The 23,700-nt window shown below is 38.0% G+C and overlaps 1 protein-coding gene across 2 annotated transcripts in view; it reads left to right on the forward strand.

The window, feature by feature from the left end:
- The window catches only part of LOC134309859 (lethal(3)malignant brain tumor-like protein 4), a 113,651-nt gene extending 105,248 nt beyond the window's left edge, over positions 1–8,403 (forward strand). For both annotated transcript variants that reach the window (XM_062991242.1, XM_062991243.1), the window contains exons 19-20: positions 5,462–5,524; positions 6,964–8,403. In XM_062991242.1, coding sequence (XP_062847312.1) covers positions 5,462–5,524; positions 6,964–7,119 — 219 coding nt within the window. In that variant the 3' untranslated portion in view covers positions 7,120–8,403. The remainder of the gene's footprint in view (positions 1–5,461; positions 5,525–6,963) is intronic.
- The last annotated feature ends 15,297 nt before the right edge of the window (positions 8,404–23,700 follow it).

Genomic DNA, 23,700 nt, shown 5'->3' on the forward strand with positions numbered 1-23,700 from the left:
TCGGTCACTTACAGAAGCTTTTATCACATCCCATTCTAAACACATAGGCATTTATATGAAGTTGGTCTACCTATGCAAGGCTTTCTACAAGACTTTGGAGGTGTTTGTGGGAATTTTTGCCTGTTCATCCAAAAGAGCATTTGCTACCTTGATGTTGAGGAGATGAGAGGACTTGACATCAATATCCTTTTTAGTTCATCTCAAAGGTGATCGATGGGGTTGAGGTAGGGGCTCTGTGCATGCCAGTCAAGTTCTTGCACTGGGCCATTCCAGACAGGGCCTTTCCCAAACTGTTTTCACAGAGTTGGAAGCATACAGTTGTCATAGATAGATGGATAGATGGATGGATGGATAGATAGATGGATGGATAGATAGATGGGTAGATAGATGGATGGATAGATAGATGGGTAGGTAGATAGATAGATAGATAGATAGATAGATAGATAGATAGATAGATGGATGGATGGATGGATGGATGGACGGACGGACGGACGGACGGACGGACGGACGGACGGATAGATGGGTAGATAGATGGATAGATGGATAGATGGATGGATGGATAAATAGATGGATAGATAGATGGATGGATGGATAGATGGATGGAGAGATAGATGATAGATAGATGGATAGATAGATGGGTAGATAGATGGATAGATAGATGGGTGGATGATATATAGATGGGTAGATAGATGGATAGATAGATGGATAGATGATATATAGATGGGTAGATAGACGATAGATAGATAGATGATAGATAGATAGATGATAGATAGATGGATGGATGGATGGATGGATGGATAGATAGATATATGGATAGATAGATGATATATAGATGGGTAGATAGATGATAAATAGATGGTAGATAGATGATATATAGATGGATAGATAGATGGGTAGATAGATGGATGGATGGATAGATAGATAGATGGATGGATGGATGGATGGATAGATAGATAGATGGATATATGGATAGATAGATGGATAGATAGATGGATGGATGGATGGATAGATGATATATAGATGGGTAGATAGATGATAAATAGATAGATAGATGATATATAGATGGATAGATAGATGGGTAGATAGATGGATGGATGGATGGATAGATAGATAGATGGATAGATAGATGGATAGATAGATGGATGAATAGATGATATATAGATGGATAGATAGATAGATAGATGGATAGATAGATAGATAGATAGATAGATAGATAGATAGATAGATAGATAGATAGATAGATAGATAGATAGATAGATAGATGATATATAGATGGATAGATGATATATAGATGCGTAGATAGATGGATGGATGGATGGATGGATGGATGGATGGATGGATGGATGGATAGATAGATGATGGATGGATGGATGGATGGATAGATACACCCATCTAAAAAGCAATTATTATTACATTCTTTACCTTTAGCAGGTGTTTTAACTCTCATTCGCTCTTCTTTCATTTCTGTTGGATTGGATTTTAATAAAATAACACAGGTAGTCATTTTTACAGTCATCCTCCAGACTCCATCAAGGTCCATTAGCAATTCGCTCATACATCTTCATTATGAAAGCTAATCCAGCTCATGCTGTTTGTGCTACATCATGAAGTACCTTGCAAATAATAATGAGGGACTGACTTATACTTCTCATGCTAATATAACCCTGTATATAAGAAACCATCTTTACTTCTTTATTTACTGCTATGCAGGATTTATTATCAAAACACATTAATCTTGTAAGTGATGATCTTCATGTCAGTCAGAATGAAGATGAGACAGTGTGTGTCTGATGCTCTTGTAACATTATATCTGAAGTGCATTCAGTGTGAGAAACAGGATCAGGCACTTTGCCAATTTCCCTTCTGCTCATTCTGCCTTTTACAGATGATTTGGTAAGAGAGTTATGTTCAGTTTATCCTATCAGCTGAGAAGCTCTTCCAAAAAATGTTTAGGGGAATTTTTTTTTTTAATTTTTAAACATTTTTTTTGCTTAAGTTTCAATTATTTCACAATATAAGTTAGCACAATGTGAAGTGTAAAATCTTTTACTCTGGTTACTTAGCCCCATTAATCCAATGTGCACTCTATGGCTAAAAGTATGTAAACATTTCTTCTAATTATTAAGTTATTATTGTGAAATTGATTATATACACTATTATGTATATTAATAATTTAGGGAAGGCTCTTTTCTGTCTAGGATGTCTGTGCCCTTGTGTTTAAAGCAAGGTCAATAAAGACATGGTTTAAAATGTTTCACCCCACTAAACACATTTGGGAGCATTTAGAATATTAATTGAAAGCAAGTCCTTCTCCACCAACATGACAAATGCTCTTGACTGAATTTTGTATTAAGCCTTTCCAGATATGTGAAGGTTGTTAATAGCTACAGGAGGGGGCATCAGATTAATGTTTATGCCATGACTTTTAATAAGCCTATTCTGTTGTGTAGTCCTAATAAAACTAAAATCTAAATCTGTCTGCCCCTGCTAAGAAACTAATGTGTTTCATCATTGGATCTTTCAGCAGGACTATGACCCAAAACATGTCCAGAGCAACACAAAAATGATTTATTGAACAAAAAATCAATTACAAAAATCATCTACCAATCCCATCTTAGTCCACTGATCTAAACCATATGAGCTAAAGAGTAAAGAGTAATGATCTCAAAGTCCCTGGTCTTTATTTTCCAATCTTATAAGATAAGATAAGAAAGATAAGATAATATAAGATATCCTTTATTTGTAACAAATACAGATGTACAGTACAATACAATTCTTTCTTCGCATATCCCAGCTTGTTTGGAAGCTAGGGTCAAAGTGCTTAGTCGGTAATCATAACGCGCCCCTGGAGCAGACAGGGTTAAGGGCCTTGCTCAACAACCCAACAGTGGCTGCATAGCAGAGCCTGGATTTGAACCGCCAACCTTCCGGTTGATAGCTCAAAGCTCTACACACTAGGCTACCACTGTCCCTTTACTGTCCCTTTACTTAATAAGATGTTATAGGAGAAGACTAAGATTGCTGTTTATTTGGCAAAGGGAGGTTGTACAAAGAATATGCAGGGGTGCCAAATATTAATTACTCAATTATTATTCAAATAAATGTACTCTTAATTGAAGGTTGTATTTTAATCGACTTTTTTTATTGTGAGATTAAGCAAATTACCCTAAAGATGAATTTCTTATAAACCTTGTACTTACATTTACATGTTGTGATGCATACAGGAAACAGGAACAACAACCTAAGCTTGTTTTAAACGTGTTGGAAATCAGTTAAATGTAGGTTTAAGGCAATTATAAAATCATTTGTTCAAACTCAATTTTCAGAAAAGAGACATTATGTAAAATGCAGTAAAAATACAAATCTGTGAAGAATCTTTATTTAAATGACAAAAGTAGAAAAAAACATGTTTTTTGCTGATCAAATTGTATTTTGTAAATATTAATACATCTAGAATTTAATGCCTGCAACACAGATATGTTTAGCACTGTGTTCCATCAGATGTTCTTTTAATAAGCCTTTCAATGGTTTGGCTATTGAGGAAACTAATTATTGCAGTTGCTGGCAGGCCAGTCAAGCACACACACAATTTTGTCTATGAAGCTCCGCTGTTGTAGCACATGCAGAATGAGACCTGGCATTGTCTTGCTGAAATAACCAAGACCTTTCTTGGAAAAGACGTTGGAATTTTACAAAAAGCATTAACCAAATGGAAATAAAGTTTGTGATGTACTCCAGTCATTTAATCACAGGAAAAGAGCTTTTAGAAATTATTCAAATTTCAAGTTACCTATAAGTTCAAGCCTACCATTACATACATGCCCCCTTACATGTACAGTGTATCACAAAAGTGAGTACACCCCTCACATTTCTGCAAATATTTCATTATATCTTTTCATGGGACAACACTATAGACATGAAACTTGGATATAACTTAGAGTAGTCAGTGTACAACTTGTATAGCAGTGTAGATTTACTGTCCTCTGAAAATAACTCAACACACAGCCATTAATGTCTAAATGGCTGGCAACATAAGTGAGTACACCCCACAGTGAACATGTCCAAATTGTGCCCAAAGTGTCAATATTTTGTGTGACCACCATTATTATCCAGCACTGCCTTAACCCTCCTGGGCATGGAATTCACCAGAGCTGCACAGGTTCCTACTGGAATCCTCTTCCACTCCTCCATGAAGACATCACGGAGCTGGTGGATGTTAGACACCTTGAACTCCTCCACCTTCCACTTGAGGATGCGCCACAGGTGCTCAATTGGGTTTAGTCCATCACCTTTACCTTCAGCTTCCTCAGCAAGGCAGTTGTCATCTTGGAGGTTGTGTTTGGGGTCGTTATCCTGTTGGAAAATTGCAGTTTTCGAAGGGAGGGGATCATGCTCTGTTTCAGAATGTCACAGTACATGTTGGAATTCATGTTTCCCTCAATGAACTGCAGCTCCCCAGTGCCAGCAACACTCATGCAGCCCAAGACCATGATGCTACCACCACCATGCTTGACTGTAGGCAAGATACAGTTGTCTTGGTACTTCTCACCAGGGCGCCGCCACACATGCTGGACACCATCTGAGGCAAACAAGTTTATCTTGGTCTCGTCAGACCACTGGGCATTCCAGTAATACATGTTCTTGGACTGCTTGTTTTCAGCAAACTGTTTGCTGGCTTTCTTGTGCATCAGCTTCCTTCTGGGATGACGACCATGCAGACCGAGTTGATGCAGTGTGCGGCGTATGGTCTGAGCACTGACAGGCTGACCTCCCACGTCTTCAACCTCTGCAGCAATGCTGGCAGCACTCATGTGTCTATTTTTTAAAGCCAACCTCTGGATATGACGCCGAACACGTGGACTCAACTTCTTTGGTCGACCCTGGCGAAGCCTGTTCCGAGTGGAACCTGTCCTGGAAAACCGCTGTATGACCTTGGCCACCATGCTGTAGCTCAGTTTCAGGGTGTTAGCAATCTTCTTATAGCCCAGGCCATCTTTGTGGAGAGCAACAATTCTATTTCTCACATCCTCAGAGAGTTCTTTGCCATGAGGTGCCATGTTGAATATCCAGTGGCCAGTATGAGAGAATTGTACCCAAAACACCAAATTTAACAGCCCTGCTTCCCATTTACACCTGGGACCTTGACACATGACACCAGGGAGGGACAACGACACATTTGGGCACAATTTGGACATGTTCACTGTGGGGTGTACTCACTTATGTTGCCAGCCATTTAGACATTAATAGCTGTGTGTTGAGTTATTTTCAGAAGACAGTAAATCTACACTGCTATACAAGCTGTAGACTGACTACTCTAAGTTATATCCAAGTTTCATGTCTATAGTGTTGTCCCATGAAAAGATATAATGAAATATTTGCAGAAATGTGAGGGGTGTACTCACTTTTGTGATATGTATATGTAAACCATTGACATCAACTGTATATGTATATTTGTGTATAGGTGGCTGACTTCATTCATTCTCTACCAGGCTGTGAGGAACAAGCCAAGCAGTTTAGAGAGGAGGTAAGCTAAAGTAACACATTATGAGTGCTGAATGCTAATGCACTTCAGCTTCTATTTTATTCCTGTTTATTTGATTTCTTCCTTTCAATCATTGACTGAAATATTATACAGTTCTCTAAATGTGGGGGCTGTACTAGAATAATGTAGCTGTATGGTAGATATACCTGATAAAATAGACAATAAGTTGAGAAACAGTGTAGGTGTACCTAATTAATTGATCACTGCATGTATATTTTGTGCCTTAAGCAATGAAATGGCATGTGTTCTCAGGTGTTGAGGAAATCTTTGTTCTGCAGTAGGTGGAACTTGCTGTAGGAGATAAAGACTAGCTTTTTGCCATTACAGACTTAAAGTGTTTATCTCTTGGGAACAGTGAATGACATAGGTCCTTTTTTCTTTTATATTAGTACAAGCAGAAGTAGTATATTGTTTTGGATTAAACACTGTTGAATAAGAACTGTGACTGTTGCTATGCACTGGGTTTACAAATGTATGGTACTGTATATTTTTTTATATCAAAGGTGTTTAATCCATGCGGACAAAACTAATACAGTATCGTGAAGAATTCATTTTAATCGCCTCTCTTTTGGCATATTTTAAAAACTGGAAATAAATAGCAATTATCCAGCACTCAGGTTACCTTTAAAGTAGTTGTCCCCTTATACTGACTTACCTCGTTTAGCAGCTATTACTGCAGCTAAATGCTCTTTTGATTAGATAAAAGTCTTTTAAACTGCTGGGGAGGAAATTTATCCCCCTCTTCCACTTAATGGTTGTCAGGAAATAACTGCTTATTGTCAGTTCTAACCACAGCATCTCGATTGGGTTTATGTGAAGACTTTGACTTGGCTATATGGTTCATATTTTAGATTGCTGTCCTACTACATAATGTTTAAAGCTTTTGTTCACAAGAAAATGATTTCAACTCTCTTCAGGAATTTTTTGATCTGGTGTGGAATTCATTGTTTTCCTCATACCAGCAAATCACTTCCCCCCCCAACCACAGTACCATTACCATGTTTGATCATTGCTATAATGTTCTTACTATTATTACTGTTTATTTAGAAATCTGACAAGCACTGGTGTTTTTGTTTATCAAGGTTTTTCTCCCTGTTCCTTTTATCCTTTCTGCCCAATAAAACACATTTTGCGTGGTCTGTTTCATAATGTGAAGTCTGAACCACTCACATAAGCTGAGACTTGAGACATCTGCATCTCTTTTTAGTCAGAATTTTTAACAACTATTTTCTTTCTGAAATGTTTTTACCTTGTGGCATAGTGTAATGTAATAGTTTGTCCCCTCCTCTCTATAGTAAAACACATAAGGCGCATTATTATTCTACATTGTTTATTTAAATGGTCATAATTGTAATTTTTATGTATGTCATTATAATTATTTTAAAGACCTTGTGACATAACCTATTTTGCTGCTTTACTAGCAAATCGATGGCAAGGCGTTCCTGCTCCTGACGCAGCGCGACATTGTGAAGATCATGAGTGTAAAACTCGGCCCTGCTCTCAAAATCTACAACTCCATCCTGATGTTCAAGCACGTCGAAGACAACAAATCAGAAAGCAGCAATAACAATACATGAAACCCCATCCAGGCCGGATCATCCTTACCCAAGTGTATCTGAACCCAAATGTCTACTGTATTGATGCATTCCAACCTCTGACTTCTGGTCATTTTCTTAGACTTTAAGATACCCTACAGACTGTCTTTTCAGGTTTGATGTCTTTAAACCACTGACTTTCAGGTGGAGTCTGTCATCCCATTCAAATTTGCCTTTAAATGTCTCTTAGGGGCATAAAGCCATGTGCCAGTGCTATTTACCCATAAGCCGAACCTGCCTTTTTCTCCTGCTGTAGTTTTTCTGCATAGATCTTAACTGACAATCAACCATACCGGTAAAAACATAGCATTGCCAACATTGGCACCAGAGGTTTTCCTGGTACAGGTGCTAATTAATACAGCCCGCTAACATAATTTAAAAACCCGATCTTATTATCTGGTACAATGAGCATGTCTACTTTTTTAAAAACCTAAAAAAAAGCCCTTAACTTTGTGCTAACTGCTATTATTTTAGTAACTATTTTGAAAATATTATATCTGATTTTCTCTGTACCTGCTGATCCTTTACCTTTATTTATTGTGCAAGGAGAATTGTGCAAAGTTGAAGGAAATTAATATATATTTCAAAATGCCAAAATATTTTTTTTAATGTTTGAAAATGTTTATTTTTGTGATGTATTGCGCATTATCCCTAAGACGTGAAAAAGTTATTAATCCTTAACTCATGGATGAATATTTAAATGAATAGAAATTGCTATTTAGTTTGAAGTAATTTAAAGTAGCTAGAATACTTTGTGTTATTTCTGTAATAAGTGCATTAAGTAAGCTTGCTTGGACTATTAGCTTCAATTATAGATTAGCAATGCCTATGACCTTCAAGTCTTTTACTTACCTATTAAAGATTAAATCAGGGAGTTTTCTGCAAACTATTTAATAATCTAAATACATTTACTGCACATTTCTGAACTGAGGGAAGGTGTGTTTGCAACAGTTAGCCAAAACGTCACTGAAACTTGAGCTGTATAACTCTTTCTTCTCATTCTGCTTTTAAGTCTTCTTTCATCTACTCTGGGCCAGGTCAGCCACAACATTAAGAACACCAGGTGTTTGTTCCTGTACAATATTTTGTCATGCTAAATGCTACAGTACACTGGTTTTATCTCCAGTATCCATTTTTAATTTCATCTGACTTAACCTTGAAATGTACTGTAAATAATTGTTTCATTCAATTTATTACAATGAATTTACTCTTTCTACAGGAAATACATTCATATGCTCAAAACCCAAAATAAACAGTACAAATTTCCTTTTTATGTCTTTATTTACATACATACTTACATACATACAGTATGTACAGTGTATCACAAAAGTGAGTACACCCCTCACATTTCTGCAAATATTTTATTATATCTTTTCATGGGACAACACTATAGACATGAAACTTGGATATAACTTAGAGTAGTCAGTGTACAACTTGTATAGCAGTGTAGATTTACTGTCTTCTGAAAATAACTCAACACACAGCCATTAATGTCTAAATAGCTGGCAACATAAGTGAGTACACCCCACAGTGAACATGTCCAAATTGTGCCCAAAGTGTCAATATTTTGTGTGACCACCATTATTATCCAGCACTGCCTTAACCCTCCTGGGCATGGAATTCACCAGAGCTGCACAGGTTGCTACTGGAATCCTCTTCCACTCCTCCATGATGACATCACGGAGCTGGTGGATGTTAGACACCTTGAACTCCTCCACCTTCCACTTGAGGATGCGCCACAGGTGCTCAATTGGGTTTAGTCCATCACCTTTACCTTCAGCTTCCTCAGCAAGGCAGTTGTCATCTTGGAGGTTGTGTTTGGGGTCGTTATCCTGTTGGAAAACTGCCATGAGGCCCAGTTTTCGAAGGGATGGGATCATGCTCTGTTTCAGAATGTCACAGTACATGTTGGAATTCATGTTTCCCTCAATGAACTGCAGCTCCCCAGTGCCAGCAACACTCATGCAGCCCAAGACCATGATGCTACCACCACCATGCTTGACTGTAGGCAAGATACAGTTGTCTTGGTACTTCTCACCAGGGCGCCGCCACACATGCTGGACACCATCTGAGCCAAACAAGTTTATCTTGGTCTCGTCAGACCACAGGGCATTCCAGTAATCCATGTTCTTGGACTGCTTGTCTTCAGCAAACTGTTTGCGGGCTTTCTTATGCGTCAGCTTCCTTCTGGGATGACGACCATGCAGACCGAGTTGATGCAGTGTGCGGCGTATGGTCTGAGCACTGACAGGCTGACCTCCCTCATCTTCAACCTCTGCAGCAATGCTGGCAGCACTCATGTGTCTATTTTTTAAAGCCAACCTCTGGATATGACGCCGAACACGTGGACTCAACTTCTTTGGTCGACCCTGGCGAAGCCTGTTCCGAGTGGAACCTGTCCTGGAAAACCGCTGTATGACCTTGGCCACCATGCTGTAGCTCAGTTTCAGGGTGTTAGCAATCTTCTTATAGCCCAGGCCATCTTTGTGGAGAGCAACAATTCTATTTCTCACATCCTCAGAGAGTTCTTTGCCATGAGGTGCCATGTTGAATATCCAGTGGCCAGTATGAGAGAATTGTACCCAAAACACCAAATTTAACAGCCCTGCTCCCCATTTACACCTGGGACCTTGACACATGACACCAGGGAGGGACAACGACACATTTGGGCACAATTTGGACATGTTCACTGTGGGGTGTACTCACTTATGTTGCCAGCTGTTTAGACATTAATGGCTGTGTGTTGAGTTATTTTCAGAAGACAGTAAATCTACACTGCTATACAAGTTGTACACTGACTACTCTAAGTTATATTCAAGTTTCATGTCTATAGTGTTGTCCCATGAAAAGATATAATGAAATATTTGCAGAAATGTGAGGGGTGTACTCACTTTTGTGATACACTGTACATACCAGTGGCGATTTCTCTAAGACTGCAAGGGAAGCTCAGCTTCCCCTAAAATGTCAAAAATTAAATGGTCAAATATGTACAGTTGTGTTAACATTTCACTGACTACAAATGCGTTAGAACACGTTCATCTCGAAGACGAGTTTGTTCAGAATCAGCTACTTATCACAAATCGACTGACTCAAACTTCTCATACATTCCTGTAGCTCAATGCATTTGCCCGTAGAAGCTGAGCGTCTCTTCACTTCTATGGGGCTGCATGGGAGGTTTTTTTTTATTGCTTCGAAACTCGTCGGTCATTGGATAAATGCCACGATTTTGTCCCGCCCCCGGACGCTGAGCGTCTCTGGGGGTGAATGGAGCTGTGGGCGGGTCTGGACGCTGAGCAGACAATTGCAAGATGCAAGATTGCTGAGCAATCAATTGCAAGATGATTGGAGGATCAGTCGAAAGGCTGAATCCCGTTTTGATTGACAGCTATCACTTAGAGCTTCAGTCCCATCGCGGATTTTGCGAGTAAAGTCGAAAGACAAACTGCAACCCATTTCAGGCCATTTTCTTGAAAAGGAACAGAGGGCACAATTTATACATAAATAAATTGACAAATTTTATGATGTAAGCCGACAATGAGCTTCCCCTGTTTGAAAGACCAGCAGCCGCCACTGGTACATACAATTGTATGTGTATATCAAATAACAGTTTTTTCCAAGCTTTAAACCAATGTAAATTGGTTGGGCAGAGCTTCCTTTCAAAGGTTTCACATATAAGCAGTAGGAACATGTAAAATCACCAGTTATTTCTAAGTGGTTTTTGCCATATCCTGTATACCATTTCCATATTGTATCAGTTCAGTGTGAGTCATTTTACTGGAACAGTCTTTGAGGGTGAGGCACCCAGCAGTGCTGGCTTCTTCCTAACAGCCAAGCAGTCAGCAGTCTCTGAGCAGACAAAAGAGCATTTTTTTTTTTTACTGTTTCTAACATGAAAGGAATCAATATTCCCACAGTGCCCACAGTTTTTAATTATTTGGGTGTTTTTAAGGTACAGGAAATTAAACAAATGCCTAAGTCATGTTCAGTACGTTGTAGGACACTATCTAAAACTGATCTTATATAGAGTATTGCATTTATAGATTTTAAAATTGTGCTTTAAAAATAAAAGTGCAGTTATATGATTCATGATTTATGATATATGATTTTTATTTATAATAAAATGTATAATCAACAAATACAATACTAATTAAAAAATATTTGTAGTCTTAGAAATTGATTCCACAATATAAAATGGAATAGCCATGTGGGATTATACTGAATTAAAAATTAATGCTATTAGTTATTATTAATAAGCTATTCTGAAACTTTGTGCATCTCATCACGGTAACTCAATGTGACTCAGTAGTGTGTATGGCCCCTACATGCCTGTTTGCATTTCCAACAACGTCTGGGCATGTTCCTGATGAAACGGGGAATCTTCTGCCAGAACTGGATCAGGGCATCAGTAAGTTCTTGAACAATTTGTGGCGCTACTTTGCGGTTTTGGATACATTGCAGTTGTGGATACATAACCTCATCGATGGCATCAAAGGCATCAATGCCTTCGTCATCCAGGAGCTTCCTACACACTCTGGCCACATGAGGTTGAGCATTTTCCTGCACCAGGAAGAACTCGGGGCCCCACTGCACCAGCACATCATCTGACGGTGGTTTGAGTATTTCATCCTGGTACCTAACAGCAGTCAGTATTGTTGACTGTCACATGGAGGTTTGTGCAGCCCTCCAAGAATATGCTTTCCCAGACCATCACTGACCCTCTGCCAAACTGTCATGCTGGATGATGATGCAGGCAAATCTTTTACATCTGTCACATGTCAGTGGTTGACCTGCCAGTCCTGGTTTTCTCTGGCGAATGCCAAACAAGCTGCATGGTGCTGGCCCTCATGCCACCCTCATGGAATCTGTTTGGAAACTGATGATTAATGAAGATTGATGAAGAACTGGTGCAGAGGATTTTCTACTTTGTTTAACTTCTATGGACATCATCATTTTTTAAAAACATGATTTTTTATTAAAGCACACTACAATGTCATTACCATGTTAGTGTCATTGCTGAGCTGAAAACGGTCCACTACCCAAATAACATCTGGTCAGTGGGCATCCTGTGTGTGCCACATTCTGTTGATAAATGGGGTACAGGGGAGTGAACTTGTACAGAGTAACAGATGGAACACACAAAGTAATTGTATACCAATCTGTATGGTAGGTGTAATTCATAAATAATCAATGTACAATCCAGAAAAGTCTACCGAATATGGTGCTTTTTCATAATTTCACATTTATAAATTTATAATTTTAGGTCCATTTTTGCCTGTTAAGCTATTCTACCTATAGTGTTCCTATATGGTACACTTTTAGTGCAAACCTTTAAATAATAAACAGTTATGAACAGTGAGAGTTTGAGGCACTTAAAGAATTTAAATATGGCTAAAACATAAACTGTTATAACAAAATAGGCTTTTGTACATTACTGTCTGCTTCAATAGAAGCACTGCAAATAAATTATTCAGATGAGCCATAGGAGTGTTTCTGTGGGAATTCAATATACATAATCCTATTAATCAAATTATTTGATCAAATAATGTGAAAATGTTGTAGACATGACAGAAGCCATGGAGGAAGCCCTAATAGCCATAATAACAGTTTAAGGGAGGGGATTCCATTTTGCTTGCATTCATGCCTTTGAAAGAGAGACTGCTCTAAATCAAAATCTGGAGTATAAAATATAACACAGACACACACAAGGTAAGCATTTTATATTGTCATAATTATATTTAATGCAAATCTGTTACATTTTAAATAGCAGATTGAGATGTGATTAAATTAAAATGCTTTTTTGCATTATTTAGTTTGTTCATTACATGCTTTTGCTCAAGTGTTTAATAAGAATTAGTATTGTTTACTCAGATATAAGCGTGTACAAGTGGAACCAGACACGTGGGACTTTTTGTAGACTTAATTGTGCTATGAATTTAATGGATATAATGGATATTTTAGCGAACAATCAACATTTAATCATCCACCTGTTTATGAAGTTTTTCAGAAATTACTTGAAAATCAAAAACTAAAATCTCTTACAAATGTAGTCAAACTCTTTATTCAATACTTTGGAGAAGACCATTTGGCAGCTATAATGGCTGCAAGTCATCTTGGATGTGTCACTACAAGCTTTGCACATCTGGTTTTGGGCAGTTTACCCCATTCGTCATGGTTGATCTTTGCAAGCTTTGTCAGATTGGATAGCACATAAATGTGAACTGCCATCTTTAAGGTCCCTCCACAGATGGTTCATGGAGTTTAAGTCTAGGTTTTGGCTAGTCTGCTTTCTCAAAGACATTGAGAGATGTTGGCTGTTAAATGGTGATTGTTCCTATATTTGGCTGCATTCATCCATCCATCAATTCTTTATAGTCTCCCTGTTTCTGCCACTGAGAAGCACCACAATAGTATGATGTGGCAATCACCATTAATGGAATGGTATTAGGCAGGTGATGTGCAGTTCCTGCTTTTTGCCAGACATACTGCCTGATGTTCTACCTACAAAGTTTTATTTTTGTATTTTCAGACCAGAGATTCTTTTTCCTCATGTTGCCATTTAGCATCCCATTCAGCACACTGCACTAGGGCTATCATTTGCCTTAACCCAAACATGATGTGTGGGAGGAGCTGGTGACTTCCAGTTTAAATGGATAAGACACCTAGCTAGGAGAGTCACAAAACTTAAACAATGTGTAATTTAAATTGTAAAGAAAAAAGTCTTCAGTTAGGACACCATAAGCTGGATAAATATGTCTGAAGAATTTATGAGATTGTACCAATAATATCCCAACAGTATAATGATGGGCATAGCCAGAACATAAGAATTAATGATGCTGGGACCTACTGACACTGATTACAAATTGGGTCTATGTCCTCATATATTTTTGAAAGTCTAAAACTTAGTCATATGTGTATGATGCAGGATTCTACATTGAGTTAGATCATGTCTACCACAGATAGAAGAGGAATGTACTCTTGATTTTTTTTCTCCATAATTCTGTTGAGATTGTCTTACCTATATCCCCCTCTCAAAGCGTTTTAATCCTGTCTAGAGGAGGTGGAACATCAGTTTACATGTAGAGAAGAGAGATTAAGCCCTTCATAGCATGTGGTAACCACAGGAAATCATCCAAAACATTCGACTCTGGTAAGTAAAAAAAACAAGAAAAAGTCTCAAGTACAAAATTCAGAATCTGAAGATCTTAAAAAAAAGGGATTTGGGGAGTTTAAAATCATTTTCCATTTGACAGACTTGAATATTGAATATTGAATATTTCAAGATAAATAAAACTTAACAAGTAACGTAGTTACTTTAAATGAGAAATGTTGTAAAGGGTAATTGTGAGATGCTGCATTTAAAGGAACTATTTCACTTTTAGTAAGATTCAATTTATAGCCTGAATGTTGTACAAAGAATGAAATAGTGAGTGAGCTGTGGGAAGAGATCTTTGAAGCTTTGAAATATAAAGTATTAAATCATCTGCATAAAGGGACACTTCATGTTCTATACCATGCCTTTTTGTCAAACCCAAATTTCTTTATAAAACAAATAAGTATCTAGGGACATAATAGCCTCCAAAACTGATGAGGATGATGTATTGTATGTCACAATTAACAGCCTCCTAATATTTAAACAGGACTGTCTATGTTGAATAAATCAAATTTGGTCATTGGGAGATGATAGTTAGTAAGACCGGCACTAATCATATTGCTAAGAGCTTAAACAACAATTTAACACCAGCATTCAATAAACTTATTGGTCGTAATATAGAGCAATCTCAAGAATCCTTACCTTTTTGAGAATAATTCAAATTAAAGCTTGTGATAGTGTTTGGGGAAGTTTATCTATGTTGAAGGATTCATTGAACATGTCAGTTAGTATAGGAACTAATTTATCAATCAAATCTATAAAACCAACAGGTTTTGGACATTTGCTGCACAGCATTGCAGATGTAGCTTGTTTAAGTTCTTCTAAAGTTATTGGCTTCTCCAATTCTTCTTCTTTTAATGTGTTGCAGGTATCAAATTTAAAATGTGTTAATATTTACAAAATATAATCAAGTTGCTCAGCCAAAACATGAATTAAAAGTAATTTCTTTGTACATTTGTCAGTTAAATAAAGATTGAACAGAATCAACAAATAACAGAATCTTGTGTTTATTGTATTTTATAAAATGTCCCAATTTTTGGGGTTTGTATTTGCTGTTATGTTTGCAAGGGTAGGTTGCACAAAGAATTAAATACAGTGGTGCATATTGTACCACATGGTTTTGTTAAAAATAGATTTTAATAAAGGTTTTAATTTGAACATAATAATTTACTTTAAGTAAAGTCTTGATTGTTAGTTATCTGATTGAGCAAAATCTCTTTATATTTTGATCATCTTTATTGAAATTGGGTTTGCTTTCTCTTATATTGCCTAGTAGAAAGTTGGTTATGAGTATTGCCATCTTGAAATGATGGAACCGGAACTGTATTAAGTTTTTCCTCAGTAGAAGAAAACATATTTAAATTATTGTCCATTATAATGGCACATAAAACAAAAGCAAGGGCAGAGATTTAAAGTACATTGTAGTATTGCTTCCATTTAAAGACTGGGGATGCATGACCCTCTTTTGTTGTTTCATTACTCAGAGGACTTCTCTACAGCTTTTACAGTGTATCACAAAAGTGAGTACACCCCTCACATTTCTGCAGATATTTAAGTATATCTTTTCATGGGACAACACTGACAAAATGACACTTTGACACAATGAAAAGTAGTCTGTGTGCAGCTTATATAACAGTGTAAATTTATTCTTCCCTCAAAATAACTCAATATACAGCCATTAATGTCTAAACCACCGGCAACAAAAGTGAGTACACCCCTAAGAGACTACACCCCTAAATGTCCAAATTGAGCACTGCTTGTCATTTTCCCTCCAAAATGTCATGTGACTCGTTAGTGTTACTAGGTCTCAGGTGTGCATAGGGAGCAGGTGTGTTCAATTTAGTAGTACAGCTCTCACACTCTCTCATACTGGTCACTGAAAGTTCCAACATGGCACCTCATGGCAAAGAACTCTCTGAGGATCTTAAAAGACGAATTGTTGCGCTACATGAAGATGGCCAAGGCTACAAGAAGATTGCCAACACCCTGAAACTGAGCTGCAGCACAGTGGCCAAGATCATCCAGCATTTTAAAAGAGCAGGGTCCACTCAGAACAGACCTCGCGTTGGTCGTCCAAAGAAGCTGAGTGCACGTGCTCAGCGTCACATCCAACTGCTGTCTTTGAAAGATAGGCGCAGGAGTGCTGTCAGCATTGCTGCAGAGATTGAAAAGGTGGGGGGTCAGCCTGTCAGTGCTCAGACCATACGCCGCACACTACATCAAATTGGTCTGCATGGCTGTCACCCCAGAAGGAAGCCTCTTCTGAAGTCTCTACACAAGAAAGCCCGCAAACAGTTTGCTGAAGACATGTCAACAAAGGACATGGATTACTGGAACCATGTCCTATGGTCTGATGAGACCAAGATTAATTTGTTTGGTTCAGATGGTCTTAAGCATGTGTGGCGGCAATCAGGTGAGGAGTACAAAGATAAGTGTGTCATGCCTACAGTCAAGCATGGTGGTGGGAATGCCATGGTCTGGGGCTGCATGAGTGCAGCAGGTGTTGGGGAGTTACATTTCATTGAGGGACACATGAACTCCAATATGTACTGTGAAATACTGAAGCAGAGCATGATCCCCTCCCTCCGGAAACTGGGTCGCAGGGCAGTGTTCCAGCATGATAATGACCCCAAACACACCTCTAAGACGACCACTGCTTTATTGAAGAGGCTGAGGGTAAAGGTGATGGACTGGCCAAGCATGTCTCCAGACCTAAACCCAATAGAACATCTTTGGGGCATCCTCAAGCGGAAGGTGGAGGAGCGCAAAGTCTCGAATATCCGCCAGCTCTGTGATGTCGTCATGGAGGAGTGGAAAAGCATTCCAGTGGCAACCTGTGAAGCTCTGGTAAACTCCATGCCCAGGAGAGTTAAGGCAGTTCTGGGAAATAATGGTGGCCACACAAAATATTGACACTTCAGGAACTTTCACTAAGGGGTGTACTCACTTTTGTTGCTGGTGGTTTAGACATATGGCTGTATATTGAGTTATTTTGAGGGAAGAATAAATTTACACTGTTATATAAGCTGCACACAGACTACTTTTCATTGTGTCAAAGTGTCATTTTGTCAGTGTTGTCCCATGAAAAGATATACTTAAATATCTGCAGAAATGTGAGGGGTGTACTCACTTTTGTGATACACTGTATGTGTAAAGCAGTCTACCTGCGGATCTTTTTTTTAAAAAGCTGACTGGATTAATCAGCCCCCTCTCTCTTTATAGTGATAGGACGGTATCATAGCAACAACAGTCGCAAATCTGCGCAGCATCAGCACCGCGCCATCTCTCTCTCCTTCTCTCTCTTACTCTTCCTCCCTCTCTACCTCTTCCTCCCTCTCTACCTCATGCATGCACCCCCTCTCCTGACAGCAGTGCTGCAGCTTTCTCCGACTCTCTGCTGTATTGAATGGCACCGAGCAGACGAATAGTCTTACGGTTATAAATAAGATTCATTATTACATAACTATTCATTAATAAGAAATAAGATTTAAACAGTAAAACCCACTGGAAACACAACAGTCATTCCAATCTGGCAACCCCGCCTGGTTATTCCTAAACTCTCCATTTGGACTGGACTGGGCGCAGACCAGCAGCGCTGCTGACGGACTGATGGACAGATAGACGACAGGAATGATGCAGAAAGAGTGGTTGGATGGAGATGATACAGTAGGTAGAATGAGTGTAGGTCCAGTACATTACACGGTTCATGCGGAATTACGCGCAGGTTTGCCTTTTTTTCACTGCGCAAAATGATTACCACGACAGAGCGAAACTTTTGTTGGACACGCGTCTGATTTGGGTATGATACTAATAATCATCTATTTTCGGGTAAGTACTTTACTGCTGTCTTTTTTTAATATTCTATTGACACATCGTGTCTGTATTTGTCTCATTTATTTCTCTTTCTGGGAGGTTTGTTCCGTTTGTTAAGTGCTTTATGTCACGACGCATTTAGCATACTATTTCACTGGTATTATTGTGTATTATTTTACATATTGTTGATCTTTCACGTTTTTAAATTCATTATTGAGAAAGGTTTGGAAATGCTTATAAGTCACATGATCAAGCATACTTAGATGGCACTTGCAATTTCCTAATCCATGTGTTCATATAAGCTATACATTTCATCTCCTAAATTCGTCCATTTATAATCAGCGTGTGTCTGGGTTGTTAAGGATAACAGACTGTTGTATAACATACACATAAGAGTTGCATTTATTAACGTAATGCTAAAAGGATATTCGGTATGTTTCTATTTATTTGCTCTGTAACAGCAATGTCAACTCCTTCCTCTGCAACACACACCTCAGGTTAGTTGATACACAGGAATACAGTAGGTATACAGTTTCTTCAGCACAGATACAGGGAGAGGATGGTGTGTTGACATTTATACATAGCTTTTTTAATATATCATACTATTATATCTTACTGGAATTTACATAATTCCAGAAGGTTCTCTTATTTACACATTATTAAACAAAAAAAAAAGCTATACAGGTACATTTCTGTTCCTAAGGTCACAAAAACGCTCATGAACATCCAGTGAAGAACCTCTGAAATAAAGCACAAGCACAGACACAGTCCATAGAAAACAGCTCGTTGTTTTCAATCACTAGCAGAGCACTGGCAACTTTAGCAAACTTCTATAGTTTTAGTTATACAGGTATTCTGTAGGTATGTAGTCGATGCAAATTTGTTTGAGTGAAGCTCTACTAAAAAGAAAGTTTGGCTTTGTTCATGTAAATGTTCTTTAAATAGCAAAGCACTGGTAGTTTAGGTCCACAAATGTTGTTTAATTCGCACAAAATCTATACTATACACTATTATTTAAAATAAACATATAAACATGTTTTAAATTCATCTGTGTCATGACACAAGGAATCAATTTTAGTGCCACCATAAGAACATTGAGGTTGAGGTCTTTGAGTGTAATATGTACAGTACCTACTGTGTGTCAAGTATTAAGGAAATACAGATTCAGTCCAGCCACACTGTCAAAAATGAAGCACTAAAATGCAACTTTGCTTGTCACTGGGGTGGCCACCTTAATGGTACAAATTTTGTACCTGAGTATGAAGGTTTTTTCATGGAAAAGTAAGTAAAATGTGCTTATTGTAAGGTTCAACAGAGGTGTAACACATGTAACTTCTGATTTATTAAAAAAAAAAAAAACATGCATTTCATTACTTCTGTTTTTGGGAGTGCAGAGATGAAGAACAGAGAGTTTCAGTAAACTAAATTAAGCCTAAAAATAACAGGCTGCTGTATAACATGGAATACTATTGGTTTAGAAGACATGAATGCCTTGATTAAAGGACAGAATGTTTTTATGCACTTGCCTTGTAAAGTGTAACAACAATGCCAATGTTCCCCTAGCTACACACTGTGTTATATGCAAATACAATATACATTTCCTCCAGTCTGGATCAGATGCAAAGAAAATATGTACCAGCATGAGTGTATAACGTTTTAGTGACTACAATAGATGTGGTCAAGATAATAGAAATGCTAGTTCCAAGTCTTAAGCATAAGTTGATAGTGAAGTGCAAGGGAAGATGTATTTGTGCTTTTGAAACGGTACCTGTGATATAACTTTAGCAACCATGTAGCAGAGTAGATTTTGTGGTTAATGTACTGGACTAGTAATTAGAAGGTCGCTGGTTCAAGCCCCACCACTGCCAAGTTGCACCTGCTGTTGCTGTTAAATTGTACACAATCATGGTTGTAAGTTTCTTTGGAATCTGCATCTGCTTAATGATATAAATGTAAATGTAGCATAAACAATACACCACTAAGTGCACAGTATCACTAAGTATGAGTGGTAATCTATTGCAGCACTTTTCTATATTTCTGCCTCACTATAACATTCATAACTTAGATATTTTAAGCTAAAGAACACAAGGGATTGTAAATTTAAGATTGGAATTGGACAAACAGCTTCTTGGCAGTAGCAACGGATTCATAAGCCCCTGAAGTTGAGCTGGAGGGCAGAGCTGATGGACTGTATGTATAAGAATTATGGTACAGTTTTATTTCTTACAGTGTATCACTTCCATGCTTTAATCACTAACAAAAAATGTAAAATACAGATTTTTGTGATCTAAGACAGACATATGACAGGTGTAAAAATATATATATTAATTATAGTTATAGTTATATATCAATTGGCAAGTTACATGATTTTACATGCATGTTTTGCAGTAGGTTGTCAGTAAAATATTTTTTAGTTTTTATCTGCTATGAGAATAGAAAAATATCATCATCGTCAATATATATAAAGACAGTATAAAGTAAACAGTATAACTTTTGGCATGATTTGGGGTTCATTTTCTTTGGCTATAATAATAATAATAATAATACTGTACATCACATTTATATAGCGCTTTTCAGTAACCCAAAGACGCTTACAAAGAACATTTGGTAATGCAAGGAACAATGGCATGCTGACTGATTCTATTACAGAACATTCAACCCATAAACTTCAGTGACTCCTTTTGTACTACCATTATATTATGTCTAACTTAAATGTATTTCATTTTGTCTATTATGGTGTGGACATTTATTTACCTTTATATGGGTTTCAGTGGTTCTCACAGATAATAACTAAAGGCATTGACAATATACACATGTGAGATTGGCTGACGCAAAGTAGAAACAATTGAGAGTGCTCTCTGCAGGTCAAAGAGAAAAGAAACATTGTTTTTTACCAGTGAAAAGTTTGTTAGTGCTAAGTGCACAGTTCATTTGCACATCTGTGAAGGAATCATTAATGCTGAGAGGTACATGCAAATTTGGAGCAATGTATTGCTGTAATCTAGGCGACATCTCTGCTTGTTTTAGTCAATGTCAAGCCTCACTCTGCATGTGTTAAAATATCGTGGCTTTATAATAAAAGATGTGACTGCTAGACTGACCTGCCTGCAGTCCAGACTTGCCACCCATTGAGTGTGGCACAGTATAAAGCAGAATAAGTGACAATGAAGAACCTGAAATGCTGAGCAGCTGAAGTGCTATATCTGGCAAGAATCACCTGCAAAAATTGGTGTCCTCGCGCCCAGGTGGCGCAGTGGGATATTCCGCTAGCACACCAGCACAGAGTTTCTGAACTCCTCGGTTCGAAACTCGGTCTTGCCACCGGTCGGCTGGGCGCCATCTGGCAGGCATAATTGGCAGTGCCTGCAGCAGATACTAATTGGCCACCGTATCTGCAGGGTGGGGGCCGGACTATGTGTGGGTGGGTGGGTCTTCATACGCTGTGTAAGGACCCTGATTGGCGGAAGAGACGCCTGTGCAGAATGCAGGGGCGGGGAAGAGGAGGGCTGTACACGTGTCGGAAGAGGCATGTACAGCGACGTGCTCTCCTCGGAATGCAATCTGGTATCTCTCAGCAGCGGAACACAAAATTGAGTGTGCTAAATCGGGAGGAAAATGGGGAGAAAATGCATTAAAAATTAATTATCCTTAATTCCCAAACAACTACAGAATGCTGTTAAGTGTAATGTAGCACAGTGGTAAACATGACCCTGTCCTAACCTCTCTGGAATGTGTTGTGGCTGTTAAATTTAGAATTAGCTATTTAGAATGTGGCTATTAGTTCAAATTTCTAGTTTCTAGTTTCTATGTTTTTCTGTATTGTTTTTAATTAAATGCAGGTCCAAAGGAATTCTCAAATAATTACTGTCTATTTTTATTTACATAACATTACATAGCACTATAAATGACATTCTAGCAAAGTTACTAGCTGCTGTACTTTCCTCATGGGTGCTGAGTGAGTAGATTTTGTACAACGTGTACAGTGTAGGTAATTGTTAGTTTAATAATCATGTTCTTCACTGGAGGCATATTTTACTGCTCATTAAACTCTACATAAGCTCATCACTCGACCACATGGAGCTGTCTACGTTTTAGAGTACCCATAGATTTTATGAATTGCATAATATAATGGTTTTTATGCCAGTCCTGAGAACTGTTGGTGATATAAAACAAGTCTGTTCTTATAGAGGTTGTGTGCTGGTAATCTCTTTCATTTGAAAGCATATTGCCTGTTACAATATGGCTTGCCATGTTTTAATGTCCATGAAAGTCAGGACAAAGACATAGGAATGATATCAGATATTTGTTTTGGGGGTTTATAGGAAGTATCATTTCCCAGCCTCACTGTTTCGTGCCTCTATTACAATTAATGGACCACTTGAGAATGTTTTCACAGTGCCGTTGTAGACTTTGTGGGCTGTAATTGCTGTAGTCATTTTCAGGCAGAAAAACACCATTAGCAGCTTTTTGCTCATGTTGCTCTGGTCTATCCTATTCTATTTCATTCCATACATTTGGGTTAGCTTGCCTTTTTCTCTCTACAGGTTATTCTCTGACATACACACTTCTGCCACTGACTGCATTGCTGAATGCCAATTCATGTGTCACCCCCTCAGATGCTTCCCATCACTGCACAACTGATCTTTTTGTTTACCATGTTGGCTGCTGTTTGCTTTGATGTGGTGTGGATTATGACAAATCCTTAAACCTCAGCCTTTCAGCAATATCCATTACAGCATCTGCAGCATCACATTTATTCAATAATGGTAGATGTCTTTTAAGGCCAGATTAAAATTCTTGTCCTCTCAAATGTCTGTAAGATTTTAATTGTAATAAAATCTAGGAATGTTAGGAAAAATAATAATAGAATTTCCACTTTGTGAAGACTGCACAAAATTCTGACAACTGAAATGTACCTTTAGGCTAATATTTCTTATTAGAGTTTCCAGATAGTGACAGTAATATTTTGGCTTCTTCTGTTTTTTTTAGGGGTTGCTTAAGCGGATCTGGTCTGCATACCTGATTTGGCACAGTTTTTTTTATGCCAGATGCCCTTCCTGACGCAACCCTTCTATTTTTATCTTGAGACTGGCACTGAGAGCGCACTGACAAGTGCATCTCCGAATGGCTAGGCTGTTTCGGCCATCCCCCCTGCTTCGGACATTAGCCAGTCATGTCTGTGCAGGCACCTGACCAGCTGATAGCACTGCTAATATTTGAACCCGGGATACCTGGATCTCAGTAGAAGTGGGCTATTGAAATTTAGTGCAGTGCCACCTAAGTGCTTCTTTGCAAGACTAAAGAATAAACTAGTTCATTTGAAATTGATTTTAACTATTATTTATTAGTTTCATAATTTGTCTGGTGTTTTAGGTTAATTTATACACCCATGTTACTTAAATGCACATATATAGAACTTATGCTTGCTAAATATAATGAATAGTATTTACTCTAAAATTGACATGCTTGGATTTGGGCAAACTACTCCCAGCTATTTAATTCAGTCCACATGCAATGCCAACATCATATAGTGATAAAACAACAATAAAGACATTTATAAAGATACTCCACTATTGGGTTAATAAAACAGTTTAGCTTTT

The sequence above is a fragment of the Trichomycterus rosablanca genome, chromosome 3 (assembly GCF_030014385.1).
Source record: "Trichomycterus rosablanca isolate fTriRos1 chromosome 3, fTriRos1.hap1, whole genome shotgun sequence".
NCBI classification, from domain to species: Eukaryota; Metazoa; Chordata; class Actinopteri; order Siluriformes; family Trichomycteridae; genus Trichomycterus; species Trichomycterus rosablanca.